The 23117-nt window shown below is 24.2% G+C and overlaps 7 protein-coding genes across 7 annotated transcripts; 2 read left to right on the forward strand and 5 right to left on the reverse strand. All coding sequences in view use genetic code 6, as the record gives it.

Annotated features, from left to right (window-relative positions):
• Nucleotides 1-404: 404 nt before the first annotated feature.
• TTHERM_00456830 (tetratricopeptide repeat protein) lies at nucleotides 405-2595 on the reverse strand (the record flags this gene model as incomplete). The annotated part of the gene is made up of 6 exons (XM_001024190.3): nucleotides 405-683; nucleotides 1053-1184; nucleotides 1244-1362; nucleotides 1428-1741; nucleotides 2014-2222; nucleotides 2272-2595. The coding sequence occupies 6 exons, from the start codon at nucleotides 2593-2595 to the stop codon at nucleotides 405-407; spliced, it is 1377 nt and encodes a 458-aa protein (XP_001024190.2).
• Nucleotides 2596-2919: 324 nt separating this feature from the next.
• On the reverse strand, nucleotides 2920-6934 carry TTHERM_00456840 (serine/threonine phosphatase 2C). Its single transcript, XM_001024191.2, has 6 exons — nucleotides 6827-6934; nucleotides 5526-6719; nucleotides 4787-5200; nucleotides 4490-4640; nucleotides 4205-4428; nucleotides 2920-4150 (listed from the first exon to the last, which is right to left on the reverse strand). The coding sequence occupies exons 1-6, from the start codon at nucleotides 6861-6863 to the stop codon at nucleotides 3204-3206; spliced, it is 2967 nt and encodes a 988-aa protein (XP_001024191.2). The 5' UTR covers nucleotides 6864-6934; the 3' UTR covers nucleotides 2920-3203.
• A 979-nt stretch (nucleotides 6935-7913) lies between these two features.
• Nucleotides 7914-9807, reverse strand: TTHERM_00456850 (CAMP-dependent kinase, regulatory protein; the record flags this gene model as incomplete). The annotated part of the gene is made up of 5 exons (XM_001024192.3): nucleotides 7914-8024; nucleotides 8090-8242; nucleotides 8598-8997; nucleotides 9310-9577; nucleotides 9795-9807. The coding sequence occupies 5 exons, from the start codon at nucleotides 9805-9807 to the stop codon at nucleotides 7914-7916; spliced, it is 945 nt and encodes a 314-aa protein (XP_001024192.2).
• Nucleotides 9808-11737: 1930 nt separating this feature from the next.
• On the reverse strand, nucleotides 11738-16621 carry TTHERM_00456860 (hypothetical protein; the record flags this gene model as incomplete). The annotated part of the gene is made up of 1 exon (XM_001024193.1): nucleotides 11738-16621. One exon carries the CDS (start codon nucleotides 16619-16621, stop codon nucleotides 11738-11740), a length of 4884 nt encoding a protein of 1627 aa, XP_001024193.1.
• Nucleotides 16622-16982: 361 nt separating this feature from the next.
• On the forward strand, nucleotides 16983-17947 carry TTHERM_00456870 (C2H2-type zinc-finger protein; the record flags this gene model as incomplete). The annotated part of the gene is made up of 4 exons (XM_001024194.3): nucleotides 16983-17347; nucleotides 17455-17555; nucleotides 17622-17749; nucleotides 17810-17947. Exons 1-4 carry the CDS (start codon nucleotides 17151-17153, stop codon nucleotides 17945-17947), a joined length of 564 nt encoding a protein of 187 aa, XP_001024194.1. The 5' UTR covers nucleotides 16983-17150.
• Nucleotides 17948-18413: 466 nt separating this feature from the next.
• On the forward strand, nucleotides 18414-20457 carry TTHERM_00456880 (hypothetical protein; the record flags this gene model as incomplete). Its single annotated transcript, XM_001024195.2, has 11 exons — nucleotides 18414-18517; nucleotides 18574-18692; nucleotides 18766-18830; nucleotides 18886-18993; nucleotides 19043-19153; nucleotides 19233-19420; nucleotides 19528-19857; nucleotides 19919-20037; nucleotides 20096-20194; nucleotides 20254-20330; nucleotides 20386-20457. The coding sequence occupies 11 exons, from the start codon at nucleotides 18414-18416 to the stop codon at nucleotides 20455-20457; spliced, it is 1392 nt and encodes a 463-aa protein (XP_001024195.2).
• A 677-nt stretch (nucleotides 20458-21134) lies between these two features.
• On the reverse strand, nucleotides 21135-23093 carry TTHERM_00456890 (hypothetical protein; the record flags this gene model as incomplete). The annotated part of the gene is made up of 1 exon (XM_001024196.1): nucleotides 21135-23093. One exon carries the CDS (start codon nucleotides 23091-23093, stop codon nucleotides 21135-21137), a length of 1959 nt encoding a protein of 652 aa, XP_001024196.1.
• Nucleotides 23094-23117: the final 24 nt, after the last annotated feature.

Here is a 23117-nt window from a genome sequence, read left to right on the forward strand (position 1 = left end):
ATTTTACATGCTTGAACATAAAAACTAAAAAACTCATTTGATAGACTATCTTTCTAGCTTTGGTTGGTTTCAAAAGAGATAAAAATTGGACATAAATTTAATGCAATCAATTTTTATTTCTATCACTCAAGCATAACCTTTAAGATTTCATTTTTATACAAATATAAATACTAGAATTTTTATTTGCATTAATTTTAGAATTTATAATTGAATAATTAAAACAATAATTTTAAAATATTTGAGTTTCATATTTATTTGACAGTTATTTGTAATTTTACATGTTTATACAAAAAAATTAAAATTAACTTGATTTCAAAAGAATATTTCTGGGGTTTTGAAAGGGAAAATAGGGGTTTAGTTGAAAATCATCATCTTTATTACACTGTATTTTTTAATCAATTAAATCATTGATTTTCAATTATATTTTATTTTAGAATATTTTATGATTATTTTTTCTTAATTGTTTCACCATCGTCAACCATTTTAATTTTTTGCTCCATTTCATAAGCCAAATCTTTTAGCCTATTGTTTTCAAATATTTCTTTAGCTTCTTTGAAGTTTCTTTTGATTTCGTCTTTAAATTCTTTTTCCTGGCGATTTTATAATATTTAAACAGTTCCAATAATTCTTAAGGTTTTGGCTACTTCTGTCGACTTCTCACCAAATGCTGCACACTCAGCTTTCTTATAAAATAATCAAAAATGAAGTTAGATATATCATCTTTAGATTTATAAACATTTAAAAAATAAATAAATTTAAGATCATTTTGTGTTTTTTAATTAAATTAATAAATTTTCATAATTAAGTGTTAATTTAATTTAGTCCTCTAATTCAAAATATTTCATTAATAAACAAAAAAATGTAGATTATTGATCAAACTTGGAATAAATTTCTTTTTATCCTTTCAATGTGTCTCTCTCTCTTATTGAGAAATACTTTTTTCTATTTGAAAATTCAAAGAATTTTATTTTTTAAATTAGATCTAAGCTTTTCACTTTAAGTTGACAAATAACGCTTTTTTTTTTTATACAGTAATATATGATAGAAATTACTTTAATTTCTTTGAGTTCATTAATAGTTTCTTCATAATAATTATTCTAAAGTAAAATCATTGAAAGCTGTCTCATTACTTTGATGAGTCGTTTATCCTTGAATCCATAGACTTAAATATATATGCATTTAACCTAATTTTTTTTTAGTGGTAATATTCAATATCAATTTAAAAAATAATCTATCAAGATACTTTCTAAAGTGAATCTATTTGATCATCAATTTTGCTAGCTTTTTACTAATATTTGCTCAGAGTTAAAAGCAATCCAGCTACATAATCTGGATCATCATATTCTTAATCAATAAGAGCCTCTATAATAATCAATTAAATAAATTAATTAATATTAAATTTTTAAAATATTTAAAAGAAGTTATACAAATAGCTCTTGTCTAATCATCTATAGCATTTTGATAGTCGTCTTATAAAGACCATATTTTAGCTTTTTCGACATTAGTCATAGCTATAGCAATCTATTCTGCTTTCTCATCTAATTTGGTTTAGTTTTTTATCTATATTTAATATATGTCATCTATAATTTTCTAGGCTTCCGTATAATTTTTCTTTTTCAAGTAGCACTTATATTTGCAGTATAAGGTTTGAACACTATCCAAGCTATCTACATTAAAATATTAAAGAGCTTACTCAACTTAATCAAGGCAATCTTCGAAGTTATCAATTTCTAAAAAGCACCTAAAATCAATAAAATTAAAATAAATTTAATAAACTCACAAAAAGATAATATATTTATTTTATTATTTTATTCAATATTTTTGTTATTAAAAATATTAATTATTTTAAAGAATTTATAAAAATTTTTATATTGAAAAATTTGTAGCATTTAAATTTAAAAATTAAGAATCCCTTAATGAAAAATTTTATCATAGCATCATTTTAATTAGGTATTTTACAAAATAACTTAATTATTTATTTAATAAGAATTTTATTAAAGAAAAAATATTTACTTTGCTAATTAAGTTAAAATGTTTGCCATCATTTTTTTTGATTTTTCAGTTTGACCAAGTGTAATATCAAGTTTATTTTAATGACATTAAGCTAGAGTCAAATGATAAAGAGCAGATTGGTAGGACTTAAAATCCAAATATGCAACCCCTAAATTGTAGTTTGCCTTCACTATAGATTCCTCAGGTTTATCATAAATCATAACTAAAATCTGTTAATTAATAATTAATAAAATACACTTGTTTATACAAACATTTTACTTTTGTTAAAGATAGTTGCTTTATTCTGAAATCCACAATTTTTTCTTTATCGCTAGAATTCTATTTAATTTATTCAGTTAATTAATTAATCTCCATTTCTATTTGGTTTATTGCTGGTTTATTTCTCATTTGAACTTGCTATTAAATAAACATCTTCCTTTTATCAATATCTGCATTTTGTTGCTCTGATTAATAATTATCCTAAATATTCTACATGTTATTTTAATATTGCATTTAATTGACATTTTAAAGTTAATCTCTATTTTATCCACTAACATCCAAAGAGTTTTAATCCTCAATTTCATCTTCATTCATATTTTTCATATTGGCTTAAAATCAGATACAAATAAATGTCTATAAAAAATCACTTTTAATCTACAAATTAAATTTCTACTAAAGATTATTTTGAAACAATTACAAAAAGTGTAAAATCTTATATTTAAAATTAATTAAAAAATACAAATCAAATAAAAAAAAATATGTAATTTAAATATTTTTTTGATCATTTAAAGAAAGAATAACAAATATTTGTAAATTTTAAGAATAGGAATACTGATATAAAATTATATACTAGATAGAAAAATAATAATTTTTCATATTTTAAAAGAATTTTAAAAACTTTTATATTTTCTATTAACCTATAAAATAAGGTGATAATTTATTTAAATGATAAGATATAATTATTTTTATTTTAAAATATAGATTTTTTAAATGTATATTTTATTATTGTTTAGAAGGGAGTGTTAGCAAGATAGCCAACAATTAGATTTTCTTTTTAATATTTTTAATAAGAGCTTTTGCATAAATATATGTACTTTATGTTTTAGTTTGTTGATTTTGACTATCTTTGGTCAATTTTCTTTCAAAGATGATAATAGGAAAAAAAATTATATTCATCATTTTATTTAGTTTATTTTAGTATATTGTTTCATTCATTTGGTTATTAAATTTTTTACCAAATTTTATCTAAATTTCGTTTCGCCAGTAACAATTCCATTTATTTACTGAATTTTACCTTGAGATGTGTTTGTAATATTTTGTTGCTTTATTTTAACTGATAACTGTTAAGTGTTATAAAGGGGAGATAATTAAACACCTGCTTACGAATTATTTTAATTGTCCAATCCGACTTTGGAAGAGCGAGTTGCGTACCCTGTTTTGCTCATGCTATTTAATTGTTTAAGGCTGGTTGTTTAAACTTCTTCCTAGCTATTTTCAGCTGTTCTCTTTTTTTATTAATTACTCAATGGCAATCTCGAAACCAAACTTTAATAACTCAGTTAAGTAGATTTTTATTCTATATTTTCTAAATTGGAATCTTTTTCACTCAAAGGAGTTTACTCAGTGCTGCTACTGCTTTGATTTAAGCTATTTCCATTCTTTATTTATTTTTCTAATGGGACAAGAAGCTGTGGACTCAAATTTGATTGTTTTTTATCAATTATACTTGTTTAAGGTTTTGCATCGTTCTTTGAAATTAGGTTGTGAGATGCAAAATTTTACCCGTGACTCTATGCTGAATTCACAGAAGATGAAATATTTTATAAAATTTTCTGATTTTTATTTACTAATTAATTGTTAGCAGTTAAAGAGTTAGATGGGATGGGAACAATAGATTATTCATTTTGAGTAATCTAAGTTATTTAAGCCTCATTAGAACTAGCATGTTTGTCAAAGAGAAGTTTTTCTATATTATCAAAGCCTATCATAACTACTGTAATATTATCAAGAGTTTTTCTAGCTATAGATAATTTCATTATATTCTCAACTGATTTACCAGCAAACTCGTGAATATTTTCTCCTAAAGCTTCATTTTTAGTGGTATCCCATACTATTTGTCCTATTTCTTGACTTGTTAATTTGTCGTAAATTCCATCACCTGTTTATTTTAATTTAAAATCAACTTGAAAAAAATTTATTATTTAGATATTACATCCCATAACTATGAAATCATGGTTAGGCTGAATTTTAAATGATTTAATTTCAGGTGTAGATACAACCACTTTAGGATTTCCTCCATAACGTGGCAGCTTTGCTTCAATATCTCCAAAAGTTCTAGTAACAGAGAGTCTTCCAGGAAGTACACGATAAGGTCCCACTATTGTTTGTGGATCTTCTAATTTTCTGTCTGTAGTGCTGATCTATTGAATTTTAGTTCTTTTATAATTAATTATTAACAATTCTTAAAATATTTGCACATTAGAAAATATTTTTTTACTGGTAAACTTTTCCTCCATTTTCATGTATTCTTAAATTTTCTACTTCATCCATCGGCTTATGATCTCTAGTTAGAGCATATATATTTTTACCACCATCTTAGCTCATAACAGCTCTGCTGTCTCCTACATTTGCAATATAGCATGTATCACCTATTATTTAAATAAAAATTATTTTAAATAACAAAAAAATGAAAAAAAATTATAATAACTCTTATATGAAATGTTATTTAAAATAAAAGTTTAATCATAAATTATATCAAAACTCTAATGATTGTGAAGAAATGAAGATTCGTTACCCACAATTAAGACAACCAAAGCACAACTACCTGATCTATCTAGTTATCCCCCTCTGTTAATTTACGATTAAGCTTGTTTTAGAAACTAAATTTCTGCTTATTCAAAACCATTTTTAATAGCTTCTTTAGGATTCCATGGAAAATTCTAATCTTTGATGACATACTAATGTAAGTGATCTCTCAAGAAATCTGCACAGTTAACTCCTCCGTGTCCATCATAAACTCCGAAAAAGGAACATTTTGGCCATTGCTCATCGCTTTATCTATTTTAAGGTTTCATGATATTTAGAATTATTGAAACTCTATCCTCATTATAATTTCTTACTAGTCCTTAATGTGTTTTAGCAGCATAGCAGCAGACTATTCCATTTCTTTTTATTGAAAATTTCGTAGGATCAGCATCAGGAATTATTCCTTATTATATGAATATAAATTATTTTTTATGTATGAAATTGTTAGTATTTGAAGATTCATAAATTAATTAATTATTTTAAGCTTCTTTGGAAGAAATTATGAATGAATGAATGATAGTAAATTTAAATATTTATTTTAAATGAAGTATTTGTCTTTTTTAAATTATTAATTTTTAATCAGCGTTTTAAAAAATGTTTAGATTTAAATGCAAAATTTTAAACTAACAATTTGAATTTGATTGATTTTAATTGTAAATAAAATTTTAGAAAAAGAAAATATTTTAAATTCCAAATCTGTAATATTGATAACAAATAAATACACATACCTTTTTGAGCTTGTTCGTATAAGTTACATTCTTTCATCATTTCTAATACTGATTCATCTAAATCTTCTATTTCTTCTTGATTATTTCCATTCCAAGTACCGTTTTATGAGGTTAAACTCTTTATAAAATGTTGTGTTTTTTTTATGAATCTAGTGTCATCAGAATAAGGAATACCAACATTTTAACTATTGTTACTATTGATTGAATTATTTGATAAATTTAAGCTGTGATTTCCTGCTTATCCTTAAGTGTTCGATTAGCCACTACTGTTTAAGTAATTCATTGTATTTTAATTGGTTGTAGATGCTGGAGAAGATGTTGATAGAATGTTATAGCCTCCTTAATTTATTAAATTAGGTGATTGACTACCCTAAAGTGTTGGTGAGCGCTATTATTGTTTGGGCTAATTTTTTCTGATGGTGGTAAATCCTTTTTATGTTTAGCTTGATTAAGTATTCATTCCACCTCCTTGCTTTAAATTTGATAAATATCCAGCATTCTATTATGAAAAGTAGAAATTATTATTTGTATCAATGTAAAGTTTTTTATTTTTCATTGAGTTAGGAGAGAAGAGCTAATCTCCTTAATTATTACTTTGTTATTATATTAATGGTGGCTAGCTCAGTTAATTTGGCTACTGATTATTATTTTGAGTACTGCCTGAAAGCATTGATTGTTAGTTCTATTATTGTTGTTATTATTATTGCTATTAATATTAATGCTACATTTATGTCGAATGAGTTTGACCATTATTTTATGATTTCTGCTTTTGCAAACCTAGTTAACTCTCAATATATCCGCTTGAATTTGTGAATGAGTTCATACTTTATCCTAGATAGGATTTTGGTGAGCTGGAGTTGGATAGCTGTTTATTGCTATTTTGAAGTTGTTATTACTGTTAATGCTACATTTATTGGTTATTGTTGAAAATATTTCCAAAGTAGTAATTGTTATGAAAAGCTGGAGAATTTCCTTATGTAGATTGATTAGAAGCGCTCAATATACCAACTTGTCCATTTGCAGTTGTGTAATTGCCAATTTAGGTTTGGATAGCATATGCTTAAGAGTTTTAAGATATTTATTAGCTTGATAAATTTGTTTGCAACTATAACTACTATTACTGCTACTGCTACTATTATGACTAAGTTATTGGTTACAACTTCTTTTTTGACTATAGTTATGAGTAGTTAATTCCTAATTATAAAATAATTTTTAGTAAAAGATAAAATCTTAATTTAATATTTAGTTTGATGTATTTTAGTCATCTTGTTTTAAAAAGTATTAGTTAAAAAAATATTTACCTGAGCTCATCTATCTTTATTGAAGAAAATTACTCATTCTATTTACTTTTTATCAAAAAACTTTGTATTCAGTATATTTTATTTTTTATTGATTCTATTTTGTTTTGTTTTGTTTGGATTGTATATTTAATGAATATATATTTTTATGCATGTATATATATGAATTTACAGTTGAATGTTAATAATTAAATAGAGTTATTTACTAAAGTGTTTAAATTTCTTTTTTATTTATGTCACCTTTTTTAAGATTTTGAGTCATTAATTAATTTTCTCATTAAAAAATGCCATATAAACTCGTTATTTCTTCAAATCAATAATTATTGCAACGAAATCTACCAAAGCTATTTATTCTACTCTATTTAATTTATCAGCAAATTAGCATGTTACTAGCATTAACCATTTTACCTCTATTAATAATCAACTTTACAAGGTTCAAAAAAAAAAAAAAATAGAAAAACTGATCTTGTTTTAATTTTTATTTTCTGGTTTTATAAATTCTCGAAATATTTAATTTGGGATTTATACATTTGCTAAGAATGATTAAAACAAATAATCTACTCAATTTGTATTAGAAATTTTTTATTTGTTAAAAGGGTTGTAATAATTTCAGTTAATCAAGAATAGTTTCTTTAACATTTAATTAAAATATGTTTTTTAATATAAATAAAAATTAATACATTAATAAAAAAAATGTGAAATTAGAATAATAAAATATAATTTTAAACAAAAAATAAGCAAAAAAATTAATTAACTAATTTGCAAAGAAGTTAAAATTTTTCAAAAATATGTTCAAAACACAAATAAAAAATATAAATGTTAATGCTCTACTTGTAAAAATATCTATAAATTAAGAAGAGATGGAGTTGGATGACTATTTATTTTATTAGCAAGTTTTGAAAAAAGTAGACGTTTTACATAAATATATATAAAAATTAAATACTAAATTAAATCTCATAAGTAATAATTGAGAGCTTTAATCTTTTTAGAACAATTTATTTATTTATTATTATTTATTTAAATTTCTGTCAAGTTACTTACTTACAAATACATGCAAAAATATTAATCAAATAAAAGTTTAGTAAAGTTTTCATTAGAAGGCACTATATTTTTCAAGTCCTTTTTTTAACTTATCTTCAACTACAACTAATGTATTTCTATAATCTCTTTCTCCAACAATAAGTACGCTAGTTTTTTCAGCCTTTAAATTAATTATAAATATGTATTTATTTAATTTGATGCAAACAAATTCTATTATTATTTTACATTTGAAACAAATGAGAAGGGTTATGGCTTTTAAGTCAGCACAGGAATTTCACCAAAATAGTGCCCACTTTCATATTTAAATAATTCTTTATCATTTTACTTTGCTACAACTTCACCTTAATAAACTATATAAATATTCGTGTTATTGCTACCCTAAAATTAAAAAAAAAAATTAATTATTTTAATTTTAAATGTAAGTCTTTAAATTATAAACTATCATCAAATTAATATATTTATAATTCATTCATTCATTTTTAAACTAAAATTACTAAATTATGTCTATATTTTTATTATAATTATGGTTGAATAAAGAAAAATATTTTTATTATTTTATCAAAAATTCCTTAAATCTTTCTATTTTAATTTAGAATCACTTCGATTAATCGATTGATACAAATTAAAAAAAAATATTTGCTACTATTTTTTCTAAATTTACACTAGATTTATTTAGAGATTTGATTTTTTTAAAAGTTTATTATAATTAAAAGAAGTGTTTTAATTTAAATACTTGTTAAACAATAACTTCATTCTTTTAGAAATCATGAACTTCTACTGCATCTGCTAGCTTAGTTTTTTCATAAGGATCATCGATTGTTTTCAATAATTCAAAAGTTTTAAAGAAATCCTCATAAAGAGCTCTTCTTTTCATTGATGCATCCTTCACTATATGATTAAAAGTTTCTCTATCGAGACCATATAAAACTACATCAGTCTTAGCCTTAATAGAAGCAGCTCTAGGGGCATTATATAGAAGGGCAAGCTCACCAAAATACTCTCCAGGTTAGTAAGTCTTAAGATAAGTTGGTTCAGGTTTATCAAAGTACTTCTTAAAGCAATCTAATTCACCTGATTCTACAACATAAAGCAAGTTACCTTCTTCTCCCTGATTTATAACTTAATCACCTGCCCTATTTTTAAAATTTTATCATTAATTTATTTTACAGATCAAGCTTTGATTTATTCGTTTATCATGTAAAAAATGTAAATTTGGCAGTTCCTTCTTTAATGTACTTAATTGCTACTATTTGTTGATTTTTTTAGTAGTAAAAATAACCATTCATTGATTAATCTTAATTTTTATGCTATAGTTCTTTCATAAGTAATTATTTGCTTAATACTTTAATTGGTTTCGTGAAGAATATTTAAATTTGTGAGATTAGAATATCATATAGATAATAAAAAAATATTTGGAGAAATAAAAGTATTTCATATTTGTTTACTTAAAACGAACTTCTTCCATCGCATTCACTACAATATTTCTTTCGTTTTCTTCTAAAGCACTAAACATGAAGACTCCTTAGAGACGTTTTTTGATATTTTCAACTGTTTCTTGAGGTTTTGCAATAACTCTTGGCTGAAAATTTTCTCTTTTATTGAACAAACCATAAGCCTCAGCAGAAACACTAACCCTTTGAATTTATTTATTAACTTTACGGACTTCTATTTCTTATACTTCGTCATCACTTTCGTCTGAAGAGAAAGAATTTTCTTTTAATTATTATAATTATTGTATTTATATTGTCTTAGATTAAAATCAAAAAAAGGGAAAAAAATTGGAGAAAAGCTTCCTCCTAACTATGTTAAATCTAATAAAACTGCAACAATCTAAGCTAGTTATATTCTGCCATTTTTTAGTTTATGCTCAACTTAAAGTTAGAAGAAAGCTATTTGCTGTAATTTTTTATATATTTAATAAATTGAATACTTCTTTTGTCCATTTTTACTTGACTTCTTGTTAATTGCTCCTTTTATTATGTAAAGTTTATTTTCTTTTGTATTTTATTTATTAATATTTTTTGTTAACTTTTTTATTTTATATAATTTTTTATTTTATTTAAAAATAAATTCCTAAAGTAAAAACTAAGATTATCATTCAATTTAATCAGCAAGCTCTTAAATAGTTATCATGTTCTTTACCTTTCTTCTAAAGCTTTTCTTATTATTTTCTTAATACTATTAATGAACAAGACATTAATTTTCAGTATTATATCATAAATAGTTCACGATTCTTAATAGTTATTTTGATATAGGAATTGTATTCAAGTTAAATTAACTAATTTCTATCCACTATTACAATTGAGTTACCATACATCGACATCTTTAAATTTAATGCTCCAGTAAATATTAAATTTATTACTTAAATCTTATAAAAATGTAATAAATTTAAAAAGTACTTGAATGAAATTATAAATCAGTTATAGTTAATCATCAATTAAATAGTATTAACTGAATTTTTAATATCCAGTAAATATAATCTATTCGAGAACATAAACCTGCCCCTTACACACATTATTATCTTTAAAAAGTTTCTTAAATATTTAAATTTAGTAGAATAAATATAAAATTTTTCACCATTATTTCCAATTAAAGTTATTCTAATAAAAATCAAAAGCATAAAATTTTACTCTCTAAAATATTTTCTATTAAATATAAGATTAATTTTTTTTTATTTAATTTATCAAATAAATGATTTTTAAAAGTAAAGAGAGTCTAGAAAATAAGTTTAGAATTTTGGAAAAAATCAAGCAATCGTTTTTCAAACTTAAGCTCAAAAAGAATTTAAAGTTGAAAATAAAAATACTTACTAATTATATCAAACTAAATTTGAAATGCATTTCAATTAAAAGTATATATTTAGATTATTTGCTTGATTTAAATACATCTTTTAAAAGATCCAACATTTTTAAATTTTAATCTCATGGAAATACAAGATTATAATACCCTTATTTAAAGAGATAATTTCAAAATATAAAATAATTAAGTTTATTAATTTTAACTGAATCTTTTTAGGATTAAAAAATAAATATGAATTAAGAATATATGAAGAAAATTGTAGAGCAATAAAATAGAAAAATAGATTTTATAATTTCAAAAAATATTTAAAGTTTAAATTTTAAGTATTGAGAATAAAAATAAATAATCTATTTAGGTTTAAAAAACGTAAAGTAATTAGATTAATAAAGTTGAAAATAAAAATACTTTCTAATTTGACCAAGATTAATATGAAATGCATTTGATTTAAATTAAAAATATATTCTCAAGTTTGTTGATTAGATTAAATAAATTGTTTTTTAAAATTTAATAGGTTATTAAACCCTGATTTTAATAGATAATAACATGAAGCTTATTAATTTAAGTGAATCTTTTTCGAATTAACAAATAAATATGAGCCAAAAGTAATTAAAAACAATTGCAGAGTAATACATTAAAATCCAAAAATAGATAGATTAATAGATTATCTTTAAAAAAATATTGAAACATATTTAAAGTTTAAATTTTCAGTATTGAGAATAAAAATAAATAATTTATTTAGGTTTAAAAAATGTAATAATTAGACTATTTAAAAAAATTTTAAAATAGACTATTTAAAAAAATTATTATTTAAAATTTTTTTATTTATCTAACTATAAAGTATTTGGTTTAAAATATTTATTTGAAATTTATGACTGCTTTAGGAATGACTCAATAAGTAAGTGAGTGTGTTTGTGAGTAAGTAAGTAAGTGAATGAATGAATAACTGAGTTTCTTTAACTATTCCTAATTTTAGTTTCATTTTTATATGGTGGTTTTATTGTATCTCATTTATTTTTTGATTTGTAAATTTTAGTAAAAATATTTATGAGCTGGCTAACTTGTAAGAATTATTTTTCAATTCTTTTATTTAGACTCCTCTTTACTTGAATAGCTTTCTCTTCTCTTTAATTCTTCTTTAGTTCCTTCGGAGCTACTTTATTATTCTTTTTTTTTATTTTCTTCTTTTTCTTTTGTTTAAGATGTTTCACTTTCTTTTCTTTTAGAAGATTCATCTTTAGAATGATCTTTGTCTTTATATCTATCTTTTCTTTCACTATCTTTATGATCATAATAATATTTGTCCTTGTCTCTATATCTATCTTTTTCTTTATAGTCACGATCTCTTTCTCTATCATCTCTATAGTCTCTTTCTTTTTCTTTAGGATCTCTGTCTTTATCACGATCCTTATAATCTCTTTCTTTTCTATAATCCCTACTATCTCTATCATAATGGTCTCTATCATAGTAATCTCTCCTATCTCTTTTCTCTCTATCTCTATCCCTCTCTCTGTCTCTATCCTTATCCTTTTCTTTATCTTTATCTTTGTACTCTCTCTCCCTATCTTTTTCTTTATATTCTCTATCTTTGTGGTCTCGATCACTATTATCACGGTCACTCTTTTTATCTCTCTTATCTCTATCGTCACGATCATGTTCATACTTTTTATCTCTATGATCTCTATCGTCACGATCAGAGGTTTTCTTCCTATCTCTATATCTATCACTATCCCTATCTTTAGCCCTATCTTCTTTATCTCTATAGTAATCTCTATCTCTCTCCCTATCTTTATCTTTATTATCCTTGTGATCATGGCTTGTTTCTTTACTACTTCTATCTTTTTTTTAAGAGTTACCATTATTTTTAGTATCATCTGCTTTTATGTTACTGCTTGAAGTTTCTTGGCTCTGTTCACTATTGACTTATGGTTTTTCAGTTTTAGATGATTACCTTTCTAATACTAAATTATTTAATCCAGTTTCTACTGTTTGTTTGCTTGCAGTAACATTAGAAGAAGATGTCACTCCATTTACATTGCTTTGACTATTCGATAATTTGCTTTAAGAATTTTTTTCTAGGGAATTTGAATCATCACTTCCAGCAGGTATAACGCTTTAAGAATTCTAAACAGTACTTTCAGCAGGAGTAACTTTCTTATCTATATTACTAGGTTCGTGTGTAATCAAGCTTGTGAGAGAAAAAGAAGTATATCCTTCTATTTCCATTTCATCATCATCGTCATTATTATTTTTTTTAGTTTCTGATTCTTTTTGTTCTTTCAATTTATCACTTTAGCTTTAAGAAGTAGTTTATTGTTTTGTTTATGATCCACTACTTTAACTTTTTATTGTAGACTATGAGTTGTTTTGCTATTTTTATGAATCAGATGATTTATTTTGTTATTAATACTAATATGTGTTCGAGGAGGTTTTTTGCTAGCTATTAGAGTTCGAGCTACTAGTAGAATAGACTTTTGAATTTGTTTTTAATGTAGTTGAAGATCCTGAACTTGGTTATTCTTAAGACAAATTATCTTTTGAAGTAGAATGAGAGCTGTGGGCTGAACTTTCTCGGTTCATATTTGTACTTTGTTAAGACTAATTATCTTTTTATTCTTTTTATCCTATTGGATTATTAGATGATCCACTGTCTTTAGTTTATTAGGATTATGAATAATTTTTTTCACCTTAATTTGTAGAGGATGTAGATAAACTAAAATTGTTTACATGTGTTTATGAGCTCTCTTTTTTTTGTTAGCTATTAGAAGAAACAGTTTTAGTTGGTGTAGATGATTAAGGTATCTTAGTAGGAGTAGACGCTTGTTTAGTAGGAGTAGTTGAAGCAGTTAATCTATATTGGTTACTGTGAGTAGCTTTAGTTGGAGTTGCAGGAGTAGATCTCTGAGAATTGGAAGCTCCTACTCCAGGTTGGATTTAGGTTCCATTAGGGTTTACTTACTTTTATGCTAAAATTGGTTATTTTTAACCTTAATTAATTGTGCCAGGTTATTATGGCTAAGGTCTTTAAGTGTTTTGTGTCTAAACTGGTTTTACCTATTAGCTTTAACTTTAATTTTATGGATTCTATTATTTTATTGCTTAATTCTACTATTATTATGGCGTTTTTTAAACATTTGTATTACTAGCTGTACCATTATTAACTGGTTTACTAGCATTCACTTACCCAGCAGGATTAGCAGGATTTGGCTTACTGATATTAGTTGCTGAAGATTAGCCTGGTTTATTTAAATTAGTGTTTTATCCTGGAGTTTGAGGCTTAAGTGCTTAAGGGTTTGATTGTGTATTTTGTATTTTGACAGCAGCTTAAGGATTTGCTTGAGTTTTTTAACCTTGTCCTGTTCCTATTGCAGGATTCACTTATGTTTTAACAGGATTTTAAGTATTACCTTGAGCTTACTAAGAGTTAACAGGTTTTGCTTAGTTAGGATTTACACTATTTTAAGGCTTAATATTACTTGAATTTTAATTTTAAACAGCAACTTTATTTTATGTTGTATTTGTTCCACTTGAAACAGAATTTTAACTAGCTGATCGATTTTATTAATTTTATTGAATTCCTTATGAATTTTGAACAGGTTTTTGGTTAGTGCCTTGTTAATTTTATACTTAAGTAGTATTCTTAGGGGTTGTATTAGGTGTTGATCCTGCTGGTGTCCCAGCTGTTGTGTTATTTGCTGGCTTATTTTAGACTACGCCAGTCTGATTTTATGTTTAAGGTTTATTTTAATTTTGTTGAGAAGGATTTGCAGGTTTTATTTAAGAAGAATTTGATATAGCACTCCCATTACTACTTTAGCCATTAGTCTAATTTAAAGGTTTGGTTTAACTATTTTATGTTACAGCAGATGTATTTGGTTTATTTTAATTCAAAACATTTGAGGTATTTGAATTAGTAGTAGCAGCAGGATTATTAATCTTATTTTGTTGCTAATTCTATGTTGTTTATGGGTTAGCGCTTTAAGGTTTAGTGTTAGGTGCAGAATTAGCCTACTAGTTCGCTGGATTTTATGGTTTTTATACATTTTATTAAGATTATTAAGGCTTAATTTAAGCTGAACCTTGATTAGAAGGAGTAGAATTTACTTTTGGGGGGACACTCTTTTATATATTTTATAAAGCAGCAGTTTATGCAGAATTATTTTATGAAGGTTAAGTTGATACAGTTTATTGATTCAAAGGCTCTTCAATCTCCATAGAATTTGAATTATTCTATTATTCTTCTTTCTGGGTTGAGTTATTTTATTAACTATCTTTACTTTACTCAGGTTTAACATTTTATACTTGAGGATTAATGTTATCTTGCTTAGCTATCTTCATAGGTTAAATAGGTTTTTACTGATTTTTTTAGCTTTTATCATCCTTTAAATTATTAGAATTTGCTTTGTCTTGTGAATTATTGCTTTGTTCTTCATGATTCTTTTATGAACTCCCGTTTTATTTTACTTAACCCTAATTTTCATTTTCTATTTCCATTTCATTATTTGTAGAGCTATTAACAATATTTTATTATGATTACTCAGAGTTTTCAGATTACATTGAAGAAGTATCATTATTCAATTAAGAAGAGACTTTATTATTAGGGAGTGAAGTTTTTTATAATGGATCTTTATTATTAGGTTAGGATACAACAGTATTTACTTTTTAAAGGATAATTTTATTAGAATTTTAAATTGCTACATTTTAATTATTGCTCGAACTTATGTTAGATGTTTAAGCACTTTCGTTTATATTAATTGGTTTAACTTCAGGTTATTAATTATTTTGAAGAGGTTCTACTTATTTTTATTGCTATTATTTATTGTCTGTACCTTATGTACTTTAATTAATTTGGTTATTTTCTATCTACATTTAAGTTACTTCTTTTGGCTAAACAGAATTATTTGAAATATTTGGCTAACTATTTTGTACCTAATTGATATTTTTGCTCTTTTAGAATGGTGCCGCTCCTATAATATTTAGATTGGATCCTCCATTAGTATTGTTGGGATTGTTTGGTTGTAAGTTTCCTATTACATTGTTTTTATTAGAGCTGTTAGTTGAAGATGCCCTCACTTCTGGTTTTTTAAAAGTTTAGTTTTATTTTGCATTGTTAAAAGCAGAAAAGTATTTCAACTAAACCTCCTTTAAATCAAAGAGTTTTGCATTTTTAATTTTTTAACTCACCTTTGTAATGAGTGCTTCATTTTCTTTAATGAGCTATTAAACTTCATTTGGAAGAATTTATTCAATGCACTTATTTTTTCCTTGTAAAATAATTAAAACGCAACAAAGTCCTAGTATAGCTTAATCGTATAAGAATATAGTATCGTAATCCAAAAACACATTTATAGAAAGCTTAATAGTTTCTTGTTGTATTTATATGAACTCTTTTTAATTGGATTTTAATTGTTCTTAAACATAATGCATAAGACTCTCTATTACACGATAAATAGACTCAGTCTGAATATTAAAATATAAATGTTCAAGAAACTCTTTTTCAATTTCAGGATAATGTTAATCTCCAATAAACTTACATTTATCCATTCCCTGCTTTAATTTTAATGTCTTAATTTTCTCTAGAGTTCTATCCTAAATGTGTAAATTTTAAATCTTCAAGGCTACAAAATAACTTGTCATACAAACTTATTCTATATTTTAGCAAGTAACTGGACTCCATCTAAGAAAATATCTTTTTACAAGGTGCATGGTATCGCTTAAAATTTTTAGATGGGAATATATTTTATCTTCTCCAAAATATTTAATTTTATCGATGTAATGATGCAGCCATGTTAAATATCTTTAAACTATGATAGATTCTTCGTGCAAAGTGTATTTAACTTACTATCCATCTATGGTTAAATAAAAGTCTGCTACTTATTCCATTCTTTCTTCATTAATTTTTTGAAATGTCTACTCATCAAAAAGCATCAATCTAACATTTTAGACCGTTATTTAATCCATTTCAAATTTTCAATTGCAAATTTCCTAACTATATAATATTAGAAAGCCTATTTGGAATTTCTTTGTTTCTTTTTTCTCGTTAAAAGTAGCTGAAAATTATTTTAAACTCTATCAATTTAAAAAAAGTTCAAAGAATTAAAAATCTTTTGATAATTTTTTATTTATTTAGAGTACTTTTTTGCTCTTATTTTACTTTTTGAATGATGCTTTCTCCCTTATTTAATTCGAAGAATTAATATACATAGAAATAGTAGTATTTACAGATATATTGCTAGCTTGCATTTAGAATTGTTTTTAGCTTATTTTTTATTAAATTAACATTCACTTGATGATGAGACACATTAAGATTATAAACCGATTATTAAATATTTAAGATAATAATAAAATTAATTAGAACTTTCAAAAAATTTAGGAAAGGAAATAAACACATTTATTTATTAAATAAAGGATACTTCAACCAACTAACAACTAGCCAAAAGCAAAACATTTTTAATAAAAAAGCTATTATATCAATCTACAAAACTTAAAAATGGGTCGTAAGAAAAGAGATTTATCACATTTATTGCCATTCTGCTATTATTGCGATAAAACATTTGAGAATGAAATTATTTTGCATCAACATTAAAAAGCCAGACATTTCACATGTGAAAAATGTTAAAAAAAATTTAGTACAGCAGATCTGATTAAGAGTCATTTGCATTAATCTCATAATGAAAACTTATAAAAGTAAATTTTAATTATTAGCTATTATGCCAATTTTTTAGTTATTAGTTTTTCTAAAAAGATTAAGATATGAATTGTAAATTTTAATGAATTTATTTTAATAAAAATAGAGTGCCTAACTCCCTCTCAGATAGATCTAGTATAGAATTGAAAATATTTGGAATGTAAGGAGTTCCAAGACCTTTTATAGAAGAGAGACAAAAATCTAAAGGTAAGATTATAAATTTATGGAAATACAATTTTTATTTATTCATTTTACTCAAAATAATATTTACAGCTAAAGAATATTGGGATAAGATTATTAGTGAAAAGAACTAAAAATTAAAGAAGGAGTAAAAGCTTAAAGAAAAGGAGCAAAAGAAAAAGCAAAAAGCCTAAAAGTAAACAGTAGAAGTAGAAGAAAAGGTAAAAAAGTGTTTAAAGCATTTTAATTAAGCAGCAATTATTTATTTAAAATATTTAAAGGTACAAGAATAAGAGAAAAAAGCAGAAGAAAATTTCGACATGACTGGATTCTCTTTTGGTTTTGGATTAGATCTCAATGCTGGATAAGAAAATAAGAAGGATAACTTCAAGCCTAGCAATATCTTTGGTTTTGAGTGATTAAATGGATAACTTTTTGTGGGAGAAAAAATAAAATAAATAAATAAAATAATTAAATCAAAAAATTTAACTATATAAAATTATAATGAAAAAGTAAGTTAATAAATTAATAAATGGATTATATTATTAACAAATGTTTGTTTAATGTTTTAAGTTTACATCTAAGTATACTTTATAATTTTAATTAATCCTATAAATAGGTAGATAGATCATGTTCTTTATTTAAGTTTATATTTTAGGATTTATTATATTCTAGCTATTATTAATAGTTTATTTAATTTTTAGATATGTTTCATTTAAGCAAATCAGATAAATAAATCACTAAATAGATATTAATTTTTTATGGTTTTTGATTTAAATAAAGAAACTGGCAATTAATTCAAATATTTTAATTATCCAAAATATTAAATTTATCATTGGTTTTATTTTCAATATATTAAATTGGTTGGGTTAAAAACATTAAAACATGTCTATCTCTGAAGTCTAAGAGTCTGTTAATATTCAAAATTTATTAAAAATATCTAAGAATTTTTTATATGAAGATTTAGAAATTAAATCCAAGGAATAATGGTAATCAGTATTAGCGAGTTCTTAATTATTATTTAATGTTTATATTAAATCATTAGGTAAGAATTGTTAAGATTTTTGTACATAAATAAAATGATATTGCTGGATGATTTAAAGTCAATTGATCATAATATTTTAATATACCCTGTATCACTAGAACACTTTTTAAGAATTATAAGTACATTTTTTTAAAAGCGATATTTTTTTTTTAGCTAGAATCAGCATCCTTCTTAATATATTTTCTTAAATAGCTTAGAGCTTTAATGAGAAAGAGATCAAAGATTTAGAAGCAAATCTCTGCTAATTGATGATTTAAGTAAGCGAAATATTTATAATAATATCAGCTTTTGAGCTTTTAAATTGTATATTAGATAAATGATTGCAAAAATATGCTAAGCTTTTGGAATACTGGTAAACTTTCTAACCAAGAACTAAAATGCCTTTTGATTATTTTTGAAAAGATACTTTAAGAGCTATAAGTAGAATATTAAAATTTTTGTCAAGTTAAATTAATTTTTTCATGTTTAGAAAATATAAGATGATTTTGAGGAGTATAATAGAACTGTATAGAATACAAGGGAAAATGTTTAATAGTTAAAAGATGTATTTGAAGATATCGAAGACCATCAAGCATTTAAGGTTTAATATATAAATTAATTAGCTAGCTATATTCTTCTCTTTATAATTATCAAAAATTATTTTCTGATATGATAAATAGACAGCTCATGACTATCAAAAAGACGACGCTTATTCTATTGGGAAAGAATACCACTAAAACAGGACTAGAGATGTTCATTACAGAAATCAACCTATTAAAGTTATAAAAACCTTTGCCAATGGAATTGTAAGACAAATTGGCTATGACATAGATTAAGATTTTCCTGTTGAAGTTGTCAAAATTCCAAAGTAAAAATTATAAAAATAAAAAAAAATTTTTAATTTTTTAGCTTTTAAGTTAGAAAAAAAAATTAATTTTTTTAAGTTAATAATAAATATTTTTTTGATATAATCAGGTTATTTTCAGATTTTGAAGTTTTAGAATCTAAATTGAATTCCTTCAATGCCTATAAAGAATTAATATTCTCTAAATATTTCCCAAATTATATTGGTTTTAACAGCTTTGCTGATTAGCTATATAATCTTTATTTTATGGAATTTACTAGAGGAAAATCTTTGAAAAAATTACTTATTGAGGGTAAAAATAGATTACACCCTGGAATGGGTTTATTTAGATATTGGATGAGAGAAATATTTTTAGCATTTAAAGATATTTTACATAAAACTACTTATGTGCCCGAAACACCTATTACACTAAAAAGAATATATGTCCATGATAAATTAAAGTATCGATTAAAACTATTATACATCTTTATCAAAGAAGTTTATTTTTAATGAAATATGTAGAGTATATATAAAGAATCTTGAATTCCCTATTTTGAGAAGAACTTCATAGCACTCTCATGAAAAATTAGAAGCTCTGTTGTTAAGAAATTATGGAATTCTATTACTCTAAATTTTAGGATGTAATAATTTTTTTTAAGCTCGCAAACGATTCTTATCTTTTTGCATATCTATTAATAGTATAAGAAGATGAAATAGATCAGTTAAATAAATATATTGAATTTAAAAATTTTGTAACAGGCATGCTATTAGCTGAAGAAGATCTTCAATAATATTTCAGTATACTTTTGATAGAAATGATGTTTAATTTAATTGTTCTTTAAATAAAATAAAAAAAGAAAAAGAAGTCAAACAGAGGTTAACTTTTGAGAATTTACTTTACCACCACTTGCTCGACGAATAATACATACTCGAAGTAAAATTAAAAATTTTTAATTCATTCTTGTTAAGTTATTTATACAAATGAACAGTTGGATGAGTTAGAGCTAGTCAATAATTATGAGTATATTTTTAATAACGAAGAATTTTAAGAACTTGATTGAAATAAATGAGAATTAAAACAATACTTATTACTTAATTATAGACAATAAATACTAAAAATATCATATTGCTTGTGTGATATGATGAATATTTTATTTTACATATAAGAAATTTAAGAGTTAATTAAATAAAGAGAAGTTTAAAGATAAGTCATATATTTATTTATGTATGCTTATATTTACATTGACAATTATCGAAAAGATATTTATAAGATATTTATAAAAATTTATGAACATAATTTATGAAATTTATTATTATTTTGTTATTGTTATTATTATTATTTTTGTTGTTGTTGCTGCTATTAATTAGATTTAAACCAAATTATGTATGTTTAAGAAATGGAGAATTAGACTGTACTGTACTGTTTGTTGCTGCTTGAGGATTTTTATAAATAGAAACTTGAAAGTATGAGTAATCCTTAACTTGGCTTTACTTATTCATTGCATTTATCAAGTTTTATTGATTGATTTATTGCAATAACAAAATGAATGAGTCTAAGATTTTATATACTTGATAAGATTTATTTATTTAATAATTAATTAGTTATGATTTAAATATAATTTAAAATTATTCTAAATTGGTTATATGTGTGTGTGATTTTAATTTCTTGGTTTTGATTTATTCATTTTAAATTAATTAATGTGATTAAATACTTTTTTTTCAGTTTATTAAATTAATGTCAAACAAGTGGTTACTATTGTAACATTTATTCTAACTTAATTATTTCTTTTTTGATATCTTTGTACTCCTTGTATTCATTTTCAACAGGTAAAATGTCTCTGTGGTATTTTATCTTTCTGTTGTGGGTGCGATAAAAATCGTCTTAATAAACCTGAAGTTGCTCTCTTAGTTAAACTCTCTTTCTCTTCATCAAATTAATTTTTTGTTCTATCAATTTTTATTATTCTTTTATTGTGGCATTATTACTATTATTGATTTGATTGTTGATTCCATTAAGCTATTAGAGAGATTATTAAGAGCCAAGATGCTGAATGAGACCGTTATTAAAATTCTCTTTCTGCTCCTATACTATATTCATTATGTCTTTATAAGAATTTTTGTCAATTATATCTTTGTTGCTTTTACGAACGTCTCTGTTTTGACTGATGCCAACTCTCTACTATTAATTTGAAGCTTAAAGAATCTTAGAATTAACACCATTATTACCGGCATTGAGGCTAGTATTTAAGCTGTTTACATTTTGCTTATGATTTGGATTATGGATGTCAAAGGAATCGTTATGGCTTGTTTAATGACTGTTGATTCCTAGTTAGATAGACGTTTGGGCTGATGAAGGAACTGAAGAAGAGATTACATTCTAGTTATTAAGTTACTTTAAACCTTAATTGATAGATGTATTTTATTATTATGAAATGTGGATTGATGAGGTCTTATTTTCATTTTAGCCTTTAGATAAAGCCTACTTAAGTCCTTTGTAATATACATACAGAGGTCTCATAGGCTCTTTTTAATTACGAGTAGGTTAAACATTGAAATAGTTTTCAAATGCTTAGTCATACAGCTTTAATTCATTTTTTACTCTCTTTTTTTCTGTTTATAGCTATTCGTAGCTCATTTCTTTGATAAGTCTTTGAGTAATTCTTTAATTGTCTAATCCCAATCTCTTCATGGACTCTTCTAATTTCTTAGGAGCTTCAATTCTTATCCATTCCTCTTCTGGAGTAAGTTGACTATTCTCACCGATTTGATTTTTATTTTAGTTAGTGAAATTATTAATTAAAATACCATTTTATTTAGAATTAATGCCTGCTTATTAATGGTTTGAATTATTAGAAGCATTTTGCATTAAATTATTTTATTGTAATATTTACTATTGTTAATATTGAAGGCCTTAGCTTCCTAAATTACCTTAGTGATATTAATTCTAATTCAAATGAGAATTAATATTATTATTTGAATTTTATCCTAACAAATTGTTATTAATTTAACCATTAAAAAGATGTTAGTTATTTTACTATGGATATTGTTATTATGCACCACCGCCAACAAAGTTATTAACAAATTAGCCATGGCTAGTTCTAAGACTGTTTGTACTATCTCTAAATACATTTTGACTTGAATGAATCAATGATTCGTTAGTATTTGAGCTTTTGATGTTGTTGAAAGAAGTATTTAATGAAGAGTTTACTCCTCCTACACTTCCTCGCTGAATACTATCTTTGCTAATGTTAAGCTAGTTAGAACTTTAGTCTAGAAGAGAGCTCTAAATTGAAGAATTTAAAGACATTGATACTAATTTTTTATTTTCAATTCCTGTTGCGATCAATTAGTTTCCGTTTGCATTACCAAAGCTATTATTTGATTGCAAATTGGTTTACTAAGAAATTTGTTTACTAACTGGCTGTAATTACTTTAGTTGTTATGCTATTAAATTATGTGAAGGTTAATTAGTTTATAAAACTTTTAGCTAGGACTATATAGCTCCTGCAGACTCACCAGCCATTGGTTGTCCAGCATTCTAACTTTATCTAATTAAATTTTAATTTTTACCGTTGTTATTAAGATTAAACTGATTTCTCATCGTTGAACTTGAAGAAAAGATATTATATTTGTTGGAGTGGTTAAAAAAATCACCAACTGTTGTACTAAATATTTCATTTAAGATATCTAACTCCATTTTATTAAACTTAGATCAATTTTT

The sequence above is a fragment of the Tetrahymena thermophila genome (genome assembly GCF_000189635.1).
Source record: "Tetrahymena thermophila SB210 genomic scaffold scf_8254395, whole genome shotgun sequence".
Taxonomy (NCBI): Eukaryota; Ciliophora; class Oligohymenophorea; order Hymenostomatida; family Tetrahymenidae; genus Tetrahymena; species Tetrahymena thermophila.